Below are 24,251 nucleotides of genomic sequence, written 5' to 3' on the forward strand. Positions count from 1 at the left end.
AAGTTGGAAAGGAGGCTCAATAGTTTAGTCACTCCTGGTTAGATCCCTATTCTTCCACAAGGCTTCTGCCATAAGTGCATTCCACATGAAGGGTCTGATTCTCTGGACTGTTTCCTAGTGGGATATTTGGGGCAGGAATTGAGAGAGTTTCTAGAAAATTTAAAAACACGTATACTAAATTTGTGTGGTCTCTAGCAGAGTCTCTCAGCATGAGATGACACAAAAATTATTTCAGTCTATTTCAATATCTCTTTTAAGTCTCTAATGGCTCTGTTCAGAGGATGAACCGTTTTCCAAAAGTATATCAAATGTTTGGGAAATGTGCAAAAATCAGCAGATTGGGAATTCCTCCTTCAGTACAGCATGTACACCTCTATATGGAACAACACACACACCTTGACTGGGAACCATGGATGCAGACTAGTACTTCTATGAACACAGCAGCATGTTGCAGACTTTGCTGTGCTTATGAGTTCCCTGTATTGGGGGCAAGAATGAAAAGTACATGAAGCTACACACCATACCCCTTTCAAAGAAGTAAACGTAATCAGATACTGATGTTTCTTTAGAGTAATTAAGATTCAGGTCATTTTTATTCAATGAACAATAAAATAACTAAACTCTATAATTACAATAAAGACCTATAATTGTATAGGCGAAACCCTTCAGCAAAAACAATTTCTGGTGTTTTTTTAAATATATCCTCAGAAAGATAAAAGTTTAGATTACAGAAACTTTCACAATGATAGTTTCTTATTAATATACGATTGTTTTTTAACCTCTTGTCAAGGCTATATGATTATAATCAGAAAAATAAAAGCAGCATTAGAAAGTTTAATATCACTCTCTAGGTCTGCAGAAATTCTGGAGAAAATATGTGTATTACACTGGTATATGATTTATAATGGTTTCTCAGCAAAGAGCTGCAAAACGTCTTACATATATAAATGTGGAAGAGTATGCTAAAACATTGGTAGCCATCTATGAAACATGAAGAAGTTCCATAAAATTCACTCTCCAGGAAGACATTCACCAAGTGACAACACCTTGCTGATTTGTTCCTTCAAAATCTGTTAAATTTGAAAAAAAGAAATATCCCAAAAAACATCCACCAGGAAGTTACCCATGCTAGTCCTGCCCTTGTCTGTTCTGGGGCTTCCAGCATGCCGCAAGAGCGCTGCTCCTGCCGCATGCTGGAGGCCTCCAGAAACAATTGGCAGCAGCACTGAAGTCCAAGAAGATCCAAGGCTCTGCCATATGTACATCTCATGCATTTCTGAAACAGATCCCAAATACATCAGAAAACAGCAGGATCTGCTCTGGAAAGTGTGACTCCAGTCCAGATTCTCGTAGGGGAGGACATCTGTCTCAGTTCTACTCTACAAGAACTTGGGATATAGAAGCAGTATCATTGAACTTGCACAGATTCTACTCACTTCATTGGAGGCTGCACAGGAGAACTTCCTAGTGGACTGAGCCCCAGATGAGAGAAATCAGATCCTAACAAATGTGGCCGCTCTTCTGGGGTAGAATTAAAATACCAGAAGGGAAAAAAATCAAGCTTCTGAGATTTACAAACAAACTGGAATTCCATCTCTTTAAAACAGTGTATCCAACAGTCTTCTGGGTTTGGAAAATAGCACGGCATCATCAAGTGTTTCACAAAGCCCCTAAATATCGTAAGAAGCTTTCTTTAAAAGGAATAAAATCATGACAATAATCCAGATTTTTTTTTTTTTAGCACAGGTTTCCATTTAGCTTCTAGCACTGGAACTTTAGAGAAACAACAGAGAACAGGGAACAGATCATTTTTTTCTTTTTGCTTTGTACAGGTCCTTTTGTTAAAGTAGCTACAAGGTTCCTGCTGAACGTGGGGAGAAGCAGAAGGAGAGTGCAGTTGCCAGCAGCATGAGAAGCGTGCTTGACCTGATGTTGATACAAAGAGCAGATGAATTCTCAGAAGAAATATGACTGGTGGAGCTTCCTGCCATGCTCTCTTTCCCCATTGCATTCTGCAAGACACAATTACTTCTTTTGGTCACCATTAGCACTCTTATTAGCACATCCTAGTATATGCTAGATGCATAAGGTCTCCCTACATTCAGCCACCCCAACAAGCTGCTATCAAACTCAGATTATCATATACTTGTGAAGCATCTTTGCTCCTTCTGCCTTCCTCCTTCTCTTGCACATAGAACTTGATTCAAAATTTCCTGGTTTGAAAAAGCCTTAATTCATTGTCATATCTGTAAGCAGACACTTCAGTAAACTGGCATTTGGTTACTCCCCACTGAAGTTTAACCAAAGTTTAGAATCCTGGCTTGTGGGCAAAAAACAAAATCTGACATGCCATGGCATTTAGATACCATGGTAAATTGGAGCGTGATCAAACAAGGAATTTTTGGAAACAACCTCCATGTATAAAAAAGGGAAAGGAGGTGAGAGGAGCATAATCAAGCAAGACAACATTTTGTTTTTGTGCCTGATCTCAGTTTAATTACAGGTTGCAATGTAGTTACAGTACCTGGACAGAGTGAAGTGCTTAAAATATCTTGGTATTACCATAAAACTTTTTGGGGTAATATACTTTAAGAGACATCATCAAAATAAATAAATAATCATTTTTAAATATTTTTTTTAAAAAAACTCACTATAAACAAGAAAATGTCCTCATTACTCAGTTGAAATAAAGTTTCAAACAAATTATGGTGAAAATTCATTTAAAAATTATGGCAAGACTACTTAGAAAACCAGTCCTGTAGAGCCTAAAAAATTGCTGATACCGATTATGCTTTGTATGGAAACTACTGTTCTTCTACAAACCAAAAGCTTCTGAATTCTGGTATCAGACTTATCAAATGGGCTTCATCAATAAGGTCAGTATGAGAAGTTGGATAGATTTTAGTATGTCAAACAGAGATAGTTTCCACACTACTAGTAGGAGGTACAGAAATGGTATTTTGAATTTTTGTTTGTGTTTAGGAGGATAGCCTAAATGTTGCTGTTGATGTTCTGAATCAATGTCCATCCAGCAATGGGCTGGATGAAGGTGAGCAACCTGAAACTTAATCCTGACAAGACAATGGTTCTCTGGTTTTGTAGAAAAGCAGACCAGGGTCTTGAGATCGCTACCATTTTTGGATGGGGTTACACTCCACTTGAAAAGTCAGGCTCACAGCCTGGGAGTGCTGCTTTACACAATGGTCACCTTAGAAAGTCAGGAGGTTCAGTGGTTCGGAGTGCTTTTGTCCAACTTTGGCTGGTGCATCAGCTGCACCTGTTCCTGGTTCAATCAGATCTAGCCACAATGATCCACACTTTAGTTACATCTTGACTGGACTATTGCAATGCACTCTACTTGGGGTTACCCTTGAAGAGTGTTTGTAAGCTACAGCCAGTGCAAAATGCTCTAGATAGAGTGCTGGTTTGGATCAGCTACTGGGAACCCTGATATTGCAGGAGTTACCTAGCTGTTTTATCCTGTAAAGCCTTATATGGCTTGGGACCAGGGTATCTGAAGGACTGTCTTTTCACATATGTTCCTACCTGACAGTTAAGATCATGGGTGGGGGCTCTCCTGATTGTCCCCTCAACAAAAGAAGGTATACAAGGTAGGTAAGTATACAAGGGAGGGCCTTTTCAATGGCAGCCCCACAATTAGGGAACAACCTCCCCAGGGAGATGTACTTGGCTGCCTCAATTTTAATCTTCAGGGGGCAGCTGAAGAGAGTTTTATTTAGAACTGCATTTTATTAGTTTGCTATTTATTGATAGTTTTAGATTGTTATTTTAGATCGAGGTTGTTAAATTGAGGTTTTATGTCTCGTAAACTGCCTTGGGGAGGGAAAGTGGCATGGTATTGCCCGATCTCAGAAGATAAGCATGGGCAACCACCAAGGAGGACTCTGCAGAAGAAGGCAATGGAGAACCACCTCCGCTTCTAATTTGCTGGTATCTGCATAAGTTGGTTGCAATTTGATGGGGTGCGTGCGTGCACACACACAGACTTAGTCTTGAGTGCCAGAGAGTAGAAAGACAACTAATAACTGTTTTAAATAATAAAAAAGGAAATATTTTTCTGTTACATGTGTGTGTGTATGTTGATAATCTGTCTTCTGTTTCCAGCAAAGATAAAGAGCCAAAGTGGGCAAGTTTTGACGATTTCTACTCTGAGGTAGAGATGGGCACGAACGGCCCAATCTGCTGTTCGTGAACAAGTTGTTCGTGAGGCCTCATTCTAAATGAACAGGCGGTCGTTGCAAGCCGCGTTTGTTGCTGTTCATTGCTGTCTGTCAAGCCAGACAGTCTGGCACCTGCAATCAATTCCCTTGGCAACTTAGGCAGGGATTGTCTGAACTCTGTCTGAACTCCTGTTGTTGCCCTGGAACCCCCAATCTAAGCCCAATTTAGCTTGATAGGCAGGTCTTCCTTTCAAGTGTGGAGCTCCAAATTTGTTACAAGGGAGCAAAGACCAGGGGGGAGGGGGGCTCCCAGCTCTGACTTTGCAGACAGTGGAGAGACAGTTGCTGTTGGCATTTTGATAGAGTGCATTGGAGCTTGAATTTTCTTTGTGCGTGGTGGGATAGGGATCTACCCCTTCAAGTTCCAGGGCTGCTGCCAGGCTCTGTGCCAAGCTATTATTTATTATTGGTACCTTTCCTGCTGCCTGCTCTGGTAAGGTTTCTGGGAGTGGTGAGGTAGGGATCTGCCCCTTCAAGTTCCAGGGCTGCTGCCAAGGCTCTGGGGCCAAGCTGTTATTTATTATTGGTACCTTTCCTGGTGCCCGCCCAGGTCAGGTTTCTGGGAGTAGTGCAGTAGGGATCTTGACTTGGATGATGGCTGAAGGAGAGCCTGCTGGCCCCCACGAACAGCCAACCACGAACATGTTTGTGAACAGGGCCATGTTCGTGGTTGTTTGAGAGTCCCTGTTCATGGATGGCAATGAACAACGAACATCATGTTCATTTTTTTCTGTTCGTGCCCATCTCTACTCTGAGGATGCCTCTTATGTGCCAGCTGAGGTTGCAACTATCTATGCTGATTTTGATAATAAATTCAGCTTTGATACCCTCAGGAACCTGCCTGAGGTAGCTTTCAAAATAAAATAAAACATAAGCTACCTGCCTGAGGTAGCTTTCAAAATAATAAAAACATAAAACATTAAATTTCATTAATTAAAATCCAGCATTAAAATCCAAGCCAGAGCCTCACAACAGATCAGTGAGCAACTTTAAATGACTCTGTTGAAAGACTAAAAAACACTATAAAGATGAAGTTAAAGGATGAACCCCTTAATTAAAAGCTTGGGTAAACAAACATTTAGGACCGGTGCCTAGAAGAGAGTAACGTAGCAGCCAGGTGAAAATCAAGGTAGAGGGTGTTATATGGGAAAGGTGCCATTACTGAAAACTCTATCACTGGTTGCCACCTGCCTCACTTCTGAAGGTGGGAGCATGGAGAGAAAATGACTTAATTTCTACTTAAGGTGATAGCTGTATGAGCAGTACTAGACAGAGAGAGATAGAGAGAACAGGGCTCATGAAGCAGATCTTAACTGCCTAGCTGGACCGTATGGGAGGAGGCAGTCCATCAAATACCATGGCCCCAAGCCATTCACAGCTTTAAAGGTAAGAACTAGCACCTTCTTAAGTTGTGCCCAGAAATAAAACCACCAGCCCATGTAAATCTGTCAGTAGTAGAGTGATACAATTCCTGTATCCTGCCCCTGACAGTAGCTTTGCTGCTCCATTTTGAATCAGTTGAAATTGGACCAATTGTGTACCACCTGCTCAAACACCATAACAAAAATAGGAGTCTCAGCCACCAGCCAGTAGTTATTTAAACTAGGGATGCCTTCTTCAGGAGAGGGTTCACAACCATCTTTTTCAAGGCTGTCAGAACTACACCCTCCTGAAAAGAAGCATTTATTACCTCCTGGACCCACTTGACCAACCCAGCCCAGCTTCATACCACAGCCATGATGGGGAAGGGTCAGGTCTAGAAATGGCGGGCCTCATATTTCTAAGCAGCTCATTCTCTTCATCAGGCCTTATCAACTGAAAGCAGCCCATACAACTAGAACTAGAATGCACTCCAATAGCATCAGGAAATGGAACTACACGAACTGTGGGATCTAAGTCACAGAGAATGAAAGAGATTTTATCTGCAAAATGCATCACAAAAGCATCACAGAGGCTCTGTATGAGGTAAGAGCCCCCTCACAACTCAGAAAAGCTCAATTGGATGGCACTGCAATGGTGGTGATGAAGTAAACTCACTTCACTGTGATCACCACCATAGACCAGGCATGATAAAGCTCTCTCACATGTGTTCACTCACAATTAACTTTGTATTTTCCTCCACTTGGGCTCAAACTCTCTGCCCAACCATTTCATTGTTACTCTAAACTTAGGAGCATTTCAGCTCTACAGGAAAGAATAGAGTGCTTTGGAGTGATTGTGTACTGTCTACATAGTGGCATGCACTATGTAGTATAAGAGACAGAAGCTTTGATCAGTTTTATTCTTAGCATGGTTTAAACATGTCCTTTCATTTATCTCAGATCCAAATATTGTCAGCCATAAAATCTGACCTGCTATGTTTAAGGGTCCTACTGAGAACCATGTGATCACATGTTCTTGCAGATTATCGGCTAATTACATGACATAGGTCATAGGTAATTATCATGTGACCTACAAAATCAACTTTTTGCTACATGGATGAAAGTGAATAAATATTCTTGGTATGGTTTGACACTCTCAGGTCACAATGTACATAGTAATATACAGATAAAACTCTGACTTTAAAGAATATATTTGCATTGGAAGCAATTTTTTTAGGTAGCAGCATTGCTTCAAGCCACAATTTGGAGACTTCTCTTCAGCCTATTTTCATATAAACTTTCAGAAACACAAAGGTGTCCAAATCAGCACTAGGGGTGTGCGCTTCAGGTATGCCTGATTCAGAAAGCTTTGGTATTTCTGAATCAAAGCTTCCTGAAGCATTCGTAATGCTTCAGGAAGCTTCAGGAGGCCCGGGGGTTAAGTTTAAAGAGCCCTATCGCAAGTGGCAGGGCCCTTTAAACTTTTCCATTCCCCACTCTTATCTTCCCACTCCCACTTACCTGGCACTGGCTGGAGGAGGAGTCCCTCCCGCCTCCCTGCTGGCCTCCGGTGGCAGCTGTTCCTCTCTCTGCCAGCCAGCTGGTCCAGCCGTGGCTGTGCAGTGATGGCGGCAGGGAAGGCCCTCTCTGCCAGCCAGCCATGCCGGCAGCAGTTGTGCAGCAGTGGCAGAGGAGGCTTTCTCTGCCGGCCAGTTGGCCAGCGCAGCGTTGGCGGCTGGAGCCTGACCCGGTAAGTAGGGTGGGGTGATGGGGTTAAAGGGTGCGGTGGGAGTGTAAGAGTGGGGGTGGGCCTCCCCCCTCCCCTTCACTTCAGTATGCTTTGAATCTTTACGGAGCATACCGAAGCAACTTAGAAACCCAAATCCGAAGCAGCATGCTACTTCGTATTTCGGGGTTTTTTTCTGAAACTTTTTTTCTGAAACCCGAATATTTTTCAGGTGCACACCCCTAAGCAGCACATAGAAATCTGCACCTCAAGGTGAATCATATATACCACCAGAGCCCATACATACAGATTCAAATACCCTAGCGGTTCAATTCACCCAAATAATTTGCAGTTCACACACATTATTTCCTTATCCACTAGTTTTGTCATATTTTTCATACACTGTAATTACTTCTCCTTATGCCACTCACACCATTCCCCTTGCAGACAAGAGGAATGCTCTACTGTGACTCTGAGGCAGCAGCGACAGTTGCTGTATTGGTCAGAGTACCTGTGCTTCAGCTGGTTCCTCTTAAAGCCAATCCCAGTGAAGCCCACCAAGTCAGAGGAACTTACTGCACCTCAGGACGTCTCCATTTTAACTTTGAGCCTATTTGGGCAGTGTCAGCACTAAGTCTGCAGCCTTGCAAATCTGTACAAGTTTGTATGACAGATGTAGGATTTAATCTCCTTTGCCAGTCCCCAAGGTCTACAGAATCTGGTTAGTCTGAACTGGATAACCAACCTAAGTAAATTTACAGTTAAAAGTTCAAAATAATATATGTCCTATACAGAATTATTGTAAACTCTTACCCCAGACATACAGAGTTCCGGTGCTACAGATTCATTGAAGTTCTGGTTTGGTAACTGTGAAAAGATGAACACATTACTACATACATATATTTTCCCCATAATATTTAAAACAGCATTGTTATATTGATCTTAGAGAACAAGAAACACAATGTATCTTCCAAACACTCACTTGGAATAACTTCAATGATGTATACACTATGCTAGAAAAAATAGGTTTTATTTATTACTGTCTAAACAGACATCTGCTTTAACTTCTTCAGCCTATCCAATAAAATTGTAGGTAGTTTTGTCAAAGACTCCAACTGGCAGTTTCTCTCAGTTATTGAGCTCAGTTAGCATATCGGACAATATTTCATGGTTCTGTACAAACTCATTAGATTTTTGCAGGTTCTAAAACTTCTAACTTAGAAACATTAAATACCAACAAAGATGAGACTCTATGCATGGTGTATCCCTGCTTAAGGATTGTATGAACATTTTGTTTGAACGTGAAATCAGAGGTAGACAGGAAGCTAATACTGATGACCTTTTGGCCCCTTCTGGTCTATCTCTCTAGTCTTAAGGTCTTTTTCATCCTCAGAAAGCAGGACCCATCATGCACCAGCCCACATCTATGCCATGTAACAGCTCTTTTACAGATTAACTTTACCATCAGTACCACATAAAATCAGTATGTGCAGGCTTTAAAAAACCTGTCTTCTAGGCAAAGAAGACTATTTTCAAGACAAGATGCATAGTGGCTTGCTCCAAAGAACACTATGCTACTTACAACACCACCATTTCAAATCACCATCTGGCCTTCTGTCAAGTACATCGCAACCTTGATAAACAGGATCTTCTCTGTCTCCTGCCTTTTCTGGGTCTGCAGTCATACTGAGGTAGTATTCATGCCTTGATTAACTAACACCTTGATTTCCTTCACCAACTTAGTTAAACAACTGCTACTACATTCCTTGTAAGACTAAACATGTTCTGTGCATAGCGAAATAGATACTTCGAGTTGAAAAATAAACTGTACATGGAAAATCCTCTTCAAGTACTTTTTTCAGGCTGAGACACAAAGCACATTGTGATAGTGATCTCAGCAAAAATAGTAAACACAATAACTTCTATAATTATTCAAAGGAAATGAAGATGCATTCTTACTTTTTTACTTCTGTAAAGCAAAAATTTTAGAGAAAAAAATTAGCATCAAGACTGAGCTGTTACATGCCAAGTTTCAAATTGGAAGAGTACATTTTACTGCTGAGTTATAAACCTGTAAAAAGGGGATATAATGGGAAAGCTGGCATAGGCTGATGTACTGCAATATAGCACTATATCACTAAATCACAGTAATGGAAAATACATATATAGAACTCTGTGGAAAAAAGCATGATATCCAGTAATTATATCCTAAGGGACAAATCTCTTTTTGCCCCAGTTACCCAGGGTTCTGGACAGAGAAACTAGTGTAATTCTATGACAAGGAAGAATAAAGCCTCATACAAGTGCTCGTGTACTCACCAAATGCACTAATAGATTCATTAATTGCTTGGTTCAAATGTAACACAATGAATGGATTCAGCTCATTAACGATTATTCAAATTCTGGTTAGCCTTGACAAATGTTGGTTTCGTTGCAGTCATTCTTTCCCCCCTCTCCCTGTCAAAGACCCAGCTGGTAGCCTATCTGGCACTGTAGTGAAATTAGCACTGGGGGTAAACCAAGATTAAGCCAGGATACCTGTCTTTGTGTGTGTTATATGCTGTCAAGTTACCGCCAACCTATCGTGAGTGACCTTATGAATGAAAGCCTTCCAAATGTTTTATCTCCCAAAACAAAATAGTTGAATATTTGGTACTGTCTTAAACTGAGTTAGAATATTCAGTAGTCTTGTTTCTACAACATAGCAATGAATTTCATGGTGGACCTGAATGTGATAACTTTCTCCACAATAAAGTTTGAAGATTAAAATACACATTCAACAACTTCTGTCCAGAATCAAAATTTCAAAACAAAACAACAAGACCTTCTTAGTACAGGGACGTTTTCTAGTATGAAACATATCCTTCTCATGAAGTTTAAAACAAAGGGACCAAATTTTAATTTCTGGTACATGAATGATTAAAAACCCAAAGACTTTGTGAGCTTTTTTTCATAATGGGTTTTATATTAAGAAAGAAAAAAATTACTTCTGAATATAGAACAGTCATGATTTATACATGTCTATGGTGGTTAATGGATAATTAGTTCAGGATGATAAAACAAAATCAAACAATGTATAGTCGAAGGCAAAACCCACAACAACCAAAATCAAACAACTGAATCATAATTCTTTTAAAACCAACCTTACTTATCAATTTGTTATATTATGGAAACAAAGCAGTAGCTTTGCTTATGTAATCTATGCCGTCTATTCTGTCTGTAGCTATTTCCCACAGGACTAAAATACTGTATTCACTGGCAAAAGCTGTGTACAAAGTTTTGGAAAACATAAGAGCAAGAAAAGCAAAACCAAGTAATTCCCAGCTCTGGGTGGGAATCTTAATCCATCAGTTGTGCATGTTAGTCTGTATGTTTATAGTCTTAATTTGGTCAACAGAGTTTCAGATTTCAACACAAACACCAAGAGCCTGGCAAGGAAACATTTTGAACACAGCAGGAACTTAAGGACAGGACGGAGTTCAAGAAAGTTAAGCTGAAACAAGAGTGTTTCTTGCCTCTGCAGGAATCTCCACAGTGAGCCTTCCGTCCCAGTGGACCCAACAGAACAACTTTTTCTTCTCACTTGGTTACCACACATTTTTTTCCTGGCATAGTGGGAAGAGTTCACCTGTTGATTTCTGTCTGACATGCAGGCATTAAAGTCATCAGGTCTCTGTCCATTAAAAACATGGACATCCTTTTTTCTGTGATGTGCTCAACATTTTATTGCTATCTCTCAAGTAGGCTGACTGTGCTGGACCTCTGGCTGTTAATGCTATTTGAATGTCATTGCTCTGTATGTGTCCCATTTCAAGAGAGTGTTTATTTTTTAAAATTTAATTTACTTAGAAAATTTCTGTGCTGCCTCTGGAAGGAACCTGCCCATGGCAGCTTACAAAATGAAACATAATAAAAACATAAAACACCATAAGTAGGGCTGCCAACCCCCAGGTGGGGCCTAGCGTTCTTCTGGAATTACATCTGATCCCCAGACTACAGAGATCAGTTCCCTAGGATAAAATGGCTGCTTTGGAGGGTGGACTCTATGGCACTATATCCCACTGAAGTCCCTCCCCTCCCCAAACCCTGCTGTCCCCAGGTTGCACCCCCAAATCTCCAGGAATTTCCTTATTTAGAGTGGGGAATTAATTTATTAATATTAAAACCCAGCATTAAAAACTTCAGTTGAATATAAAACATAAAGAGGCTTAAAATGAGTTTCATGCAGTTAGGCTAAAAGCAGCCTATACAATAAAACCTGGGTACAAAGTAACGTTTTGGCATACCACCTAAAAGAAAGCAACATAAGTGTCAGGCAGGCCTCAAGGAGAATGGCATTCCACAGGCAAGGTACCACTGCTGAAAAAGCCGTCTCTGGTCACCATCTGCCCCACTTCTGAAGGTTTGGGCATGGAGTACAGGGCTTATAAGGGCCTGGTGAGAGGAGGGGGTCCTTCAAATACCTTGGGCTCAACCATTTAGAACTTTAAAAGCTCTGAATTGTATAAACCCCCTTTCCCAAAGTATAAATAAAAGTAAAATCACAAAGATCAACCAACAACAGCTAACCAATAGGACAAAACAACGAGTCTAAAACTGAGTTCAAAGTTGACCAAATTCAGACAGACTCTGTCTCAATCAAGCTGTCTTGTAGCTGGTCCTGAAAAGAGAGAGTGCTGCTTACTTCAAATGGCAGCCTGTCTCAAGAGTGCTGGAACTGTCATAGGAAATGCCCTCGAATGGGCTGCTGCCCATCTCTCCTCCTTTTATGCAGCTGCTGGGAAGAGCACAAAAGAGGTTGCAGGAAAAGACTCCAGACTTATAGGTACCTGGCTGGAGCCATGCATGACTCCTGGTCTCAGAAGACATGGCAGACAACGGAGCAGAAGATTAAGCCCTGTATCAGGAATGCTCCCATTGTACTAAGTTAACTTTTCTGGAGTAACTTTTCTCAATAGTCCATCTTAGATTATGTTCTTCCCCTCTGTTATTGGATACCCTCCCCTGAATGTTTGGCTCTAGAAAGTCAAAAGCAATCATTCTCTGGCTAGCAAAATCCTTGAAATATTCATAGTTAATAATGCTGCCTATTCCTTTTGTTTGTTTCCAGACTTGATTATAGAGATTTACTATGCAACCAGCCTGTTTTCTTAACAGCAGGACATAAACAATAAACAGCAAAATGCATTTGACTGTAAAAATGCAATCATTTTAACTCTTTTGCTTTTACTAAACACCAGCTGCATCTATCACACTTGTCAATAGTGTTTTCTTATTAACCCAGTGATCCAACAATGTGCTGCAATATAAATTACTTTCAACTGGGAAAACAAGCAAAGTGCATTCAGAAGCAGAGCCTACTAAAATAAGGATTCAATTTGGCATAAAGCAATCATGAATTCTGGACCACTGAAGTCTATGTGCAATGTTATTTAAGCTGCAAAAGAGATAAGCATTGGAACCTTTCACTGCACAGCACCTTGAGTTATTTGCTGAATCAGCTGTTTGGAAAAGCTACAGGAGGAGCATGAAAATGATCTGTTGCCAATTTAAGATTGTAATTCTATGCAGATTTACTTGGGAGTAAATCCCATGGAAATTAGAATTTCTTTACCATAAACATTTACAGAATGGTTTTGTAAATCCTCTATATACTGACACAACAACCCTAAGAATGTTTAATGTTGAATACCTAACAAGTGTTTATACAGAAGTAAGCATAATTTATTTCCGTGGGATCTTCTGTGGGAGAGGGGACCATAGTTCAGTGGCAGAGCATCTCTGATTGAATCCCTGGCATTTTCCAGTAAAACATTCTAAGGTATCAAAGGGTGCTCCATCAACGTTCTCGACTGCAATTTCCCCCCTAAATTGTGATCAGGACCTTGGAGCATTTATGTATGAGCATTTATTGGAGTTGATGTTTCACACAGAAGGCAAAAGCTTTTGCTTGTAAGCAGATTCCTTCTCACATGGCTTAAAACTGAATACTGCAAGTCAGGAAGACCTCTTGTTTTGTCTTTGTACTCAAGGTGGATAAGCACCCTCTCAGGAAGGCACCAGACAAGTCCATGTTTATATTACAGTTTGGCCCACCCAGCCAGCAGTGTAGCTGCTTAAGGCTGGGGGCTGCCTTTTGCCTCCCCGCAGGAAGAAGAGCTGACAGACAACTTCTCAGCCAATCGGGGATTAAGGAGGGGGCAGAGCCAAGAGCCTTATAAGGTACTCCGCTCCTGCTCCCCTCCAGTTGCCTTAAGCGGAGGTCCAGGGTGACCCCAGGGCCTGACCTGTACCGCTAGTTAGGCCCTTGCTGTGTATATATGTTCAATTATATGTTGTTGCCAAATAAATATGACCCATTAGTTCCCAACACTTGTGTCTGTCTCTTCTTTCCATCTGGGGTGGCAATTTACCATCTTATCAATCAGGCCTGTTATGGTGCCATGTCTCCTGAAGAATTTGATTCTGAAGAATTGTTTGTATCAGTGCCTTCTTACACTGATTTCCCCATCTCTATTCTTTATTGATAATCTTTGTAATAAAATATCAATTTAAAAATTGTTTTGTTATGACCTACATCAACATTTGAGAACATGCTAACTACATATGGAGAACACCTTTTTCTGAATATGTATATCATTTTATTGGATGTATAACTTAAACCTTGTAATAGTTTTCTTATAACGTGGCAAAAATATATTGCTAGTGATTTAGATGATAAAGATATATAGTTACATATGAAACCACCTTTAAAATTCCTTTCTTATAGGAAAAAGCTGATAAAAATTATCTGTCCATGGAACCTAACACCTTTTGAGCTAGCAAAGATGTGCGGAACTGGACGCAGAAATCCTGGTTTTATGAGGTAGAGAAGGCAAACTTTTTCCTGATGGGTGCATATGTAAACGGACAGCAGATTATTGGAAACAAGTGGTAGAAATTACATCAGTTGCATTGTGGACAGAATTTCAGGTAGGTAGCTATGCTGGTCTGCAGTAGAACAGCAAGATTAAAGAAGAAGAAGATTTTCAGGGAATAAGCTTTTGAGAGTCAAAGCTCCCTTCGTCAGACTGTTTTTTGTTGCTTTTTGGCAAAAAAATGAAAAGTAAACTTAAAAGATGGTTTTGGCTGAACTCTAGAAGTGTATTGACATACAGAGTTCTTCTGCATATCCATTTTCAACACAGAATAATGTGGGTGTTTTCCTCTTAATTAAAAAAAGAGAATGAGAAAAAATGAGTACTATGAGAAATAGATGAATTGCACAACAAAATATGCACCATACAAACCATTTAATGGGAAATAAACACTGCAATTTTAGAGTTACTCCAGTCTAATTCCATTGATTTCAATGGGCTTAGACTGGAGTAATTCTTCAGAGGATTGCACTGACACTGTCCCAGCTGCCGATTGAACTGGCCATGCCCCATCATCCAGCTGTATATAGAGGTCTTTTAGTTCAATGACTTACAGTGCAATCTTAAGGAGAGTTACTCCAATCTAACCCCATTGAAGTCAATGAGCTTAGACTGGAGAAACTCTCCTTAGGATTGCACTGTTAGACTATGTATCCTGCAGTTTCTAAATACATGCTCAAAGCTACATTTTTAAGAATCCTTGATTACTCAAACAAGAGATATCCACTTTGTTCTGGTTTATCAGTATATAATTGCTTCTCTCTGCCCAGTAGAGAAACATCTTTGTATTCTTACTAATATTTACCTTTATTTAAATATTCTTACCAAAATTTAAAAGTTGATCCTGTGTTTGGTAAATATTACTTGATTACCTTTCATGGAATCTGAAATTAACATTATTTGCTATCTCTTCAGGGGCAGACAAAATAGAAAGAAGGTTCAACTTCTACAAAGAAAGGTTTGTTATGAAGATACTTTAAAAGAAGCCGATGAAATCATGGTACTAATAAAAAAATTCAAAAATTTAATCATATATTGTATTGTGAATTGAATCATGATTAAGCTAACATATTTATTTATTTAGATATTAATTTATAATCCACCTATCTCACTGAGATGCAAGGCAGCATTCACAGTGCAGGTGAAAACAATCAGCAGCTAGGAAAATCAGCAGCTAGGAAAACAATGTATCAGCACCAAAATACAATATGATCAACAGTTAGGGCATTGAATGAAAATAGATATAATTGTGTATGGTAGCAGAAAATTTGAAAACAAGCATAAAGCTGAACACAGAGATGAAACCCTTCTGAAACAAAGTGCAATTAATAAACATGACATCTTTAGCAAAATGGAACTATGGCTGAATCCATAATTACCGGCATAGCGCTAAACAGTCGGAATGACAGTGTCTTCCTGGCGCTTTTTCTGATGTCATCGCGCCATGAGAGCAGCTTCGTGGCACAATGACGTCGTAAAATGCACCAGGAAGATGCTATCATTCCGACTATTTAGCACTATGCTGGTAAGTGTGGATTCAGACTATCTAGCAGAAACATATCTACATTAGCAGACAGTACCCAATAGTATAGTCTATAGTCCCTGTCCCCTACCAAGGTATCTCTTTGACTTATTTCTTATGACACAACCCTATAAGCCCTCCTGATAATTCAGTTTTGCATAGTCTGCAGAAAGCCAAGAGAATGGGGCCATTCAAAAAGGTGTGGGCTACCACAGAGAAAGCACATGTGCAGCTGTTGATTTTGCTAAACTGCAGAAGGTCCTGTTCAGATGTGTGAAGGCGCCATGGTGGGAGACAGGCAGTTGTACAGATATGGAGGACAAGACCATGAAGGGCCTTAACTATCTGTGATAGTCATCATGACCTTGAATTGAGCCCAGTAACCAATGGGTAGCCAATGGAGTGACTGCAGAATAGGAGTAATATGCACAGGGTTTTTTGGGGGGGGAAGAGGTGGTGAAACAATCTATTACCACATGTACGCACGCAAAGCACATGTGCACTCCCAGAAATACGTGATGACATTACTTCTGGAAGTGACATCCCTCCCAAAAGTGATGCTGCTTCCCAGAACCCAGCACAATGCATTACAACAAGATAAATGTTAGTAAGCTTTGAAAATTACACTATTATGAGAAAGGGGTTTTTCCTTTCTATATCCTCTACAAAAAGTGAAATCTTCCATTCCCTTTCTCAAACATTTCATTTCTCTGAAATCGTATTTTAAAATATACCAGAAGGAAGGGGCCTCTAGAAATCCAAAACCCATCTCACAAATCTAAATTCTAACAGATTTCCTCTACCAGCGTAGAAAAAAAAATCCAAAATTCTTTCTCAAAATTCCACAGGGTCTGAAATTCCTAAATACTGAATTTTCAAATTTTCAGGAAGGGTTTTGCTTTACTGGAGCAATTCAAAAGAACTCAATTTTAGCTGCATTAGATTTATCCTTAGTTTAAAATGGCTTTTTTTTGTTGTTGCCTGCCAACTCTATCTTACCAATGGCTAAGCTGTTGTGACATTGTGAAATGCTCATAAATATTTCAGTGTCCCAGACGAACAATATTAAAAAAACTGCCTTAACACCCATATGTCCGCTGCAATTTCAGTGATGTTAATCAGCTGAGGGTGGGGAGAACCATTTGAGTTACAGCTATTAAGACATAAGAACACCTATATGCTGATGAATATATTGATGAAAGCCTTCTGTGACCTGGACACAGCTATCCATTCCTAGTATAAAACTGGAATAACCATAACTGATATTTTAACTAATACAAATAACCATAACTGATATATTTAACTAACACAGAACCAATCTACATTCAAAAGCTGTGGGAACCATAACAATGTCATCTTGAATCAACAAAAGAATGAAAGCAACACACACACACAGCCCCACCACCCCCATGAAAAGAAAGTAGAATGAACTCAAAGCAGCACACACACACACACAGCCCCACCCCCGAAGGAAAATAAAACAGAATGAACTCAAAGCAGCACACACACACACACAGCTCCCACCCCCATGAAAGCAGAATGAACTCAATGCAGCACACACACACACAGCCCCACCTCCCCTGAAAAGAAAGTGGAATGAACTCAAAGCAGTACACATACACACGCAGCCACACCCACCCACCCACTACAATGAAAATAAAACAGAATGAACTCAAAGCAGCACACACATACACAGAAACCTCTGAATGAAATGAAAGCATAATGAACTCAAAGCAGCTAAGCCTCTTCTGCAGAGCCTGCGCCAGGCCCCAGCTCTCTCTCTCTCTCCTTGTCTCTCATTCGCAGGAGTGAAAAGAAAGCAGAATGAACTCAAAGCCGCCTAGCCTCCTCTACAGAGCCCGTACCAGGTCTGAGCTGCGCCTGCTTGCTCTCTCTCTCTCAGAGAGAGAGAGAGAGAGAGAGAGAGAGAGAGAGAGAGAGAGAGAGAGAGAAAGAGAGAGAGAGAGAGAGAGAGAGAGAGGAATGAAAAGAAAGCTGAATGAACTCAAAGCAGCTTAATCTCCTCTGCAGAGCCCATGGGGCCAAAGGAAGAAGGAATCATGTGGGCAGATTCCAAAGCTGCCGGAATGCCGTTCCGGGGTGTTCCCCCTCAAAAAAAGGCCTGAATATGCATGTTCTGTCTTGCTCCTGAGAGTGAGCTGCATAATTCTGCACCAGCTGGAGTCTCTGAGTTGACTTTGAGGGTAGATCTATGTGTAATGCATTATAGTAGTCTAGTTCTGATGTTACTATGGCATGAATTCAAGTGGCCAGATCAGCTGTGTCAAGATAGAGGGCCATTTTCCAGGCTAGTCTGAGTTGGGAGAAGGCCTTTTTTGAAACTGCATTTACTTCATTATCTAGCTGCAGTGCTGGGTCCAGTATAACTGAGTCATCCAGGGTCAACTGTAGCCCATCAAAGGTCAGAAGCACAATGTCCTTCAAGATCTCTGCTTTTCCAACCAGCATCACTTCTGCCTTGTCTAAGTTCAATTTCAATTTGTTTGCTTTCAGCTATTTGATAAGAAGTCTCAAGCAGCTACTCAGTACCTCTACAGCATCACTTGGAGATTTGGATAGCTAGAAAACCTGGATATCATATGCATGCCGATGGCATTCAATTCCATAGCTATGAATTATTTCTCCTAAAGGTCTTACATAGAAGCTGAATAATGCGGGATATATGACTGTGCCTTGTGGAACCTGCAAGATAATTCCCATGCTGAGGATAGTTGGTCTCTAATAATCACTCTCTGAATCTGTTTCACCAATAGCATAAGCAAGTTTGGTACAGAACAACAGAATCTAAATGAACAGATTTCTCTGGTCTACAGATACATACTTCAGAGGAAGTCTCATTGAGTAAATTATTTCTAAGTAAATATGTATAGAATTGGGTTCCTGGCTGTAATCCTAAACACATTTATTTAGAAGTAACCATTATAATTAAGTGGGATCTTCTTTTTTTCAAGCATGATCCATTTATACTATTCCTGTCTACTAGATTATTCTATGCATGTCAACTTTATACACCCTACATATGTTCAGTTATCTGAAGAAAGGAGCTTTGTCTCCTGAAAGCTTATACTCTGAAAATCTTTTTGGTTTTTAAGGCCCCACTGGACTCAAATTCTGCTGTCTACACATTCAGAGAATCTGGTAAGTTTCCAAACATACTATATATGTACATACTTTCTGATCACTGTTCTCTAGACATGGGTATGAACCAGAAAATTCTGAACCATGCAGTTCATGGTTCATTGCGTTTCACAAACAACAAACGTTCATGAACTTGCCTTGGTTTGCAAACTGGTTCGTTTGGTTCGTGAAAATGTCACTTCTGGGTCAGCAGAAGGTCTGCAAAGAGCCCATCTTCCTGTTGCCTAGGAAACTGATTGATCAGTGCCAGGCTGTCTGCAGTGATGAACCAAAATATGAACCAAACAAACCAGGCTAAAATTCATCCCGGTTCGTGAGACTGGAGCTCCCATGAACCAGCCCAGTTCGTATTTCAGTTCATGCCTGCCTCTACTGTTCTCTATTTCCTAGCATCATTGTGAATTTCTATACTTTCTGTCCTGTTGCATAAATTCCTATTGCAATCTTGTTTCTTCCATCAGTTCCTGTTTACTTCTAACCCCAAACCACTATCTGAAATTTTCCACTTACGGTTTCCAATTCTGCATTAATCTTTGCACTGATGTTGCAATTCTCCACTTTAGACTGTCAAGAGGTACATTAACTTATTGTGCAAAGGCAGCTTATGGGTGGCTACAATGTATCAAACAGATTCAAGACGATTCCTCTCCTGTTTCTCTATCTATGTTGGCTCTATGTCCAACACAGTTGGCTGATGCAAAGGGTGAATTCCAAGCCATTCATTTTTTCTTCTAGAGCATGTTGTGGTCAGTGTTCTAAAATACAGAGTGCTCCTTTCCCTCTTGGCAGCTCAGCATTACTGCACAGAAATGGTCAAAGATTGATTTATCCATTTAAAACATGTGAACTGATATAACCCATTACACTCATCAGTTAAGGGTTAGTGTCATTTTTAGCCACTTACTCATTTGATTCAAATGAAGTTATGCCTCCTATTTTTAGTGGATATTATGCCATGCCACAGTATGACCTTTTCTTAAAATGGATTTGCCTCCAGCTAACATTTTTGCATAAAGGAGGACAAAGAAGAAAACAGAACAGTAAATGCAGTTGTGGAATCCCTTTTACAGCTGATTGGGGTTTTTTATTCCAAACAAAACCAAATAGCCACACTGCCATAAATCCAGTTCTTTGGGGCTTTATTATTTCAGCTACCTCCTTCCAAAGGAGCGCGGAGACACTTAGAAGTAACTGCAGGCTTAGATTTGTTTCTGACTACAGACTTACAGCATTTCTGTAGATGTGTTCATTCACAAGTACAGAGATTCAACAGAAATAGACACACAGTAGGAAGACTATAAGAACCCTGGCTGAATCAGACTAGTGGTTCCAGAAGCATTAGCCCTGCACAGCCACCTCTAAAAGGCTCCCCAAGGTTGCTTCAGACTTCTTAGTTCCTGTAGTAGTTCCCACCCTAGGTAATCTGAAGCCCTTTGGAGGAGCACCTCAAAGACAACAAGTTTATGAAGGTTTTCTAGGAATGCTCTAAGAAAAAAGTCCAGGTGGATTTTCAACTCCCAATCTCCTGCCGCTGTTTCATTCTTCTAAACCTCTTCAAATCATCTGCTTCTTCTACTGCTCTTGTCTCTCATATCCTCTTATTTTGCAGCTCTTCTCCTGCATTAATTTACCCTTTTGTTTCCCTTTGGTTCCTTTTGTCCACCACTCTTAAATAGAGGTGGGCATGAAGAGCAATACGAACAAAAAAAAGCCATGAACAGCCTGATCAGCTGTTCATGAGCAAGCTGTTCATGAGGCCCCATTCCCGATGAACATATGTTCGTTCCAAGCCCTGTTCGTGGCGTTCATCAGCCGTTCGTCAAGCCAGACAGTCTGGCGCCTTTCAATCAATTCTCTTGGCAACAGTAGGCATGGACTTTCTGAACTCTGTCTAAACTCCTGTTGCCCTGGAAACCCCAATCTAAGCCCAGGAGCACTTCACCCCCGACTCAGCTGCTTGTCAGGTGTTTCCCTGACAACTTTCAGACCGATTGGACTTTGTTATGGCCCCCCAAAGCAGGTCCCCCTATCCTCCCATAAGAAAGCGATGGAGCAGCATATTGTTAGCATGCAGCTGCTCATCTTCTTCATTATTTCCTATGGGGAAAAAATGAAGAAGCAGGCTTCCTTTGCCAGGGGTGGCATTTTGCATGCAAAATGCCCCCTTACCCTCAGGGGCCCTTCTCCCACACTTCCTCCCACTCCCCACCAAGGCTCAGCCTGCTCCCACTTGGGGGGGGCCATTTCATGGCCTCCCCAAGTAGGTGCTCTGCTCTCATCTCTACCACTGACAGCTGGGGGAGGCTTGTCTTGCCAGGGGTGGCATTTTGCATGCAAAATGCCCCCCAGCCCTCAGGGGCCCTTCTCCCACCCCTCCTCCCACCCCCCACCAAAGCTCAGACTGCTCCCACTTGGGGGGGGCATTTCATGGCCTCCCCAAGTAGGTCCTCTCAGCCCCTAAAGTCCACCCCTTACAGCCCCACACAAACCCAATTCCCCCCCCAGCTGCCACACACAGACCCAAATCCCCACATTAGCCCCTCACAGACCCAAATCCACCCCCACCTGCCCCACACCCATAACCCCAGGAACAGGCTGGCAAAGGCCAGCCCTCTCCCTTTGTTCCCTATGCTGGGAACTTCTAAACTCTCTTTCCCTGGGCAATTCTGCACAGCCCAGGGGTGCCACAATGGTGGGCACACTTCTGAGTGCCAGCTGGTCCCTGTGAAAGAGCACCTGAACCACAGACACCCTCCCTCAAATTCCCCCACCACCTACAGAGATGGCTGGCCAGCCAGCCCCATTGTTCCCTATGATGGGAACCAACTGCACAACAAAGAATAAAACATGAACTACACAAAATAAAGTTTTTTAAAAATTATTTTCTCCCTTTCAAAGTACAAGTAGGCAAAGCATTATGACACATTACACCAGCAGTCCCCCACACAGAAAAATTAACACAACTCACTTAACATCAGAGAATAACAAAACACGATTCCTGTCAAAAACACTTTATTTCTTGAACAGCTTTAGGTTACACAGCAGGGGGGCACACCAAAGGGCATGGAAGCAGTATCTTACACAAAAATAACACAACTCACTTAACATCAGAGAATCACAAAAGCACAATTCCTTTCAAAAACACTTTATTTCTTGAACAGCTTTAGGATACACAGCAGGGGAGCACACCAAAGGGCATGATAGAAGTGTACTACACAAAATAATACAACCCACTTCACCGTTTTTGACAGCAGTTGTGTTTGTGTGATTCTCTGATGTGAAGTGAGTTGTGTTATTTTTATGTAGTACACTGCTTTCATGCCCTGTTGTGCCTTCCTACTGTGTAACCTAAAGCAGTTAAGGAAATAAAGTGCTTTTGACAGCAATATTTTGGGGTGATTCTCTGATGTGAAGTGAGTTGTGTTATTTTTGTGTAAGATACTGCTGCCATGCCCTTTGGTGCGCCCCCCTGCTGTGTATCCTAAAGCTGTTCAAGAAATAAAGTGTTTTTGACAGGAATTGTGCTTTTGTGATTCTCTGATGTTAAGTGAGTTGTGTTATTTTTGTGTAAGATGCTGCTGCCACCCCTGGCAAAGGAAGCTTGCTTCTTCATTTTTTCCCCATAGGAAATAATGAAGAAGATGAGCAGCAGCATGCTAACAATATGCTGCTCCTTCGCTTTCTTATGGGAGGATAGGGGGACCTGCTTTGGGGGGCCATAACATGGCCCCCCAAAGTCCAATCGGTCTGAAACTTGGGGGGTTGTTAGAGAGGGGTTAGAGGAAGGTCCCCACCAATTTTGGGCTGATTCGGTGGGAAAATGCCTCCCCCAGACGTCCGGGAAGACGGAGGCATTTTCCCATTGAAAAAGCCGAAAGCCGAAAGAAAGCCGAAACAAAGCCGAAAGCCGAAACGGCTGGCCGTTTCGGCTTTCGGCTTATTCGAAAGAGATTCTTCTTTCGGCTTTCGGCTTTAGCCGAAATTTTTTGGCTTGCACACCCCTAGTCTGGAGTCCTGTGGAATAGGGCCATTGAGTCGAATGTGGAGTTTGGAGCAGCAGAAAACTTGGAGCTGGTACACAGGGCTGACACCTAATGGACTGGTTGATCCAGCATTACATCTCTCTCAAGCTGTATTTAGGCTGAGGGCTAATCAGGTTCAGCTGCATTTGCCTGCAGCTGTTCGAGCTCAGGAGGCTGTGCTGGGCTATGGCCAGGATCTTGTGAGAAAGGGCTTTGTTCTGAATCTACTTCTGCCATGGCCTTTTGCCTCTGATGTTTTTGTTGGTGGGGAGAGGTTGCTGGGGGGCCATGGGCCTAGGTTTTGTGTCTTGCCTGATGGGGGGCCTTATACCAACCTCTGAGGCAGGTGGCAAGGACTTGCTTCCAGGCTCTGGCAGGGTGGTCTCTAGTGCTGCTGGGGCATGGTCGACCAGTGTCCAAGCTCCCTCCCCGACCCTGCTGGTCCTCCTGGATCCCTGGCCCCTCAGGCTCCTCCTCTGAGCCCTCCAGGTCAGAGTCATTGGGCTGGTCAGAGGGGGCCATGACAGGTATATATTTGGATCAGGTATACCAACCATATTCTAGTTTTTCTGCCTTTGTTATTGGCACAGGGTCTCACGCCTTTACTACAGTGATGATTTACTGAGGTTATGATCTAATACATAAAGTGCAAGGAAAAAATTCCTTGCTATACCAGTTTTCTTTGATGTCTTTAGAAAAACTACATGAAAAATTTAGGACATTTCACAAAAGTTAACTGCATATATAAGCCTTCATTTTAAATCTAAGATATCCAAAGAAATATTGTTTAAGTCTGTGTATCTCGGTAGGATGGTCTATAACCAATTAATTGGAAAGTTTACCTCTCTCAATCCAAATCTACGTTTCTTAACATTTTTGGTTAAGAAATATACCTCCACCTAGACTTGAAAATATAGTGATTTTCCTACTTTAAAAATCAATATAATTTATGATTAATGCCCACCTACTTTCTTGAAAAAGTCTAATATTTCATCCCTAAGCAAAAAATACTGGGCAATTTCCCCAACATTCTATGCCAGAAGAATGATTTTATACCCCAAATGCTCTTCTCCCATTTCTGAGCATCACTTCTCTGAACATACTTTACAGGAAAAGAGGCTGCTCTGTATTCATTTCCATGAGAAGACTTGTGCAATTTTTGTAGATCATACAGTGAGTCTTGAATATTTCAGACTTTTAAAATAAAAATGTTAAAGATTTACTTCCATCAACAGTGTACCTGTGCAAACTCATCACTGCTTGCAGTAAAAAAATGCAACAAAATAAGCAATCTGTGGACAAT

General features: G+C 41.2%; 1 protein-coding gene across 1 annotated transcript in view; it reads right to left on the bottom strand.

The window, feature by feature from the left end:
- Nucleotides 1-555: 555 nt before the first annotated feature.
- Nucleotides 556-24,251, bottom strand: part of GFRA1 (GDNF family receptor alpha 1) — a 353,246-nt gene continuing 329,550 nt past the window's right edge. Inside the window, exons 8-9 of the mRNA XM_054984264.1 lie at nt 8,142-8,195; nt 556-2,012 (exon numbers count right to left, since the gene is read on the bottom strand). Of these exons, the coding sequence (XP_054840239.1) occupies nt 1,851-2,012; nt 8,142-8,195 (216 nt within the window). The 3' untranslated portion in view covers nt 556-1,850. The remainder of the gene's footprint in view (nt 2,013-8,141; nt 8,196-24,251) is intronic.

Source organism: Eublepharis macularius, chromosome 6, assembly GCF_028583425.1.
Source record: "Eublepharis macularius isolate TG4126 chromosome 6, MPM_Emac_v1.0, whole genome shotgun sequence".
Taxonomy (NCBI): domain Eukaryota; kingdom Metazoa; phylum Chordata; class Lepidosauria; order Squamata; family Eublepharidae; genus Eublepharis; species Eublepharis macularius.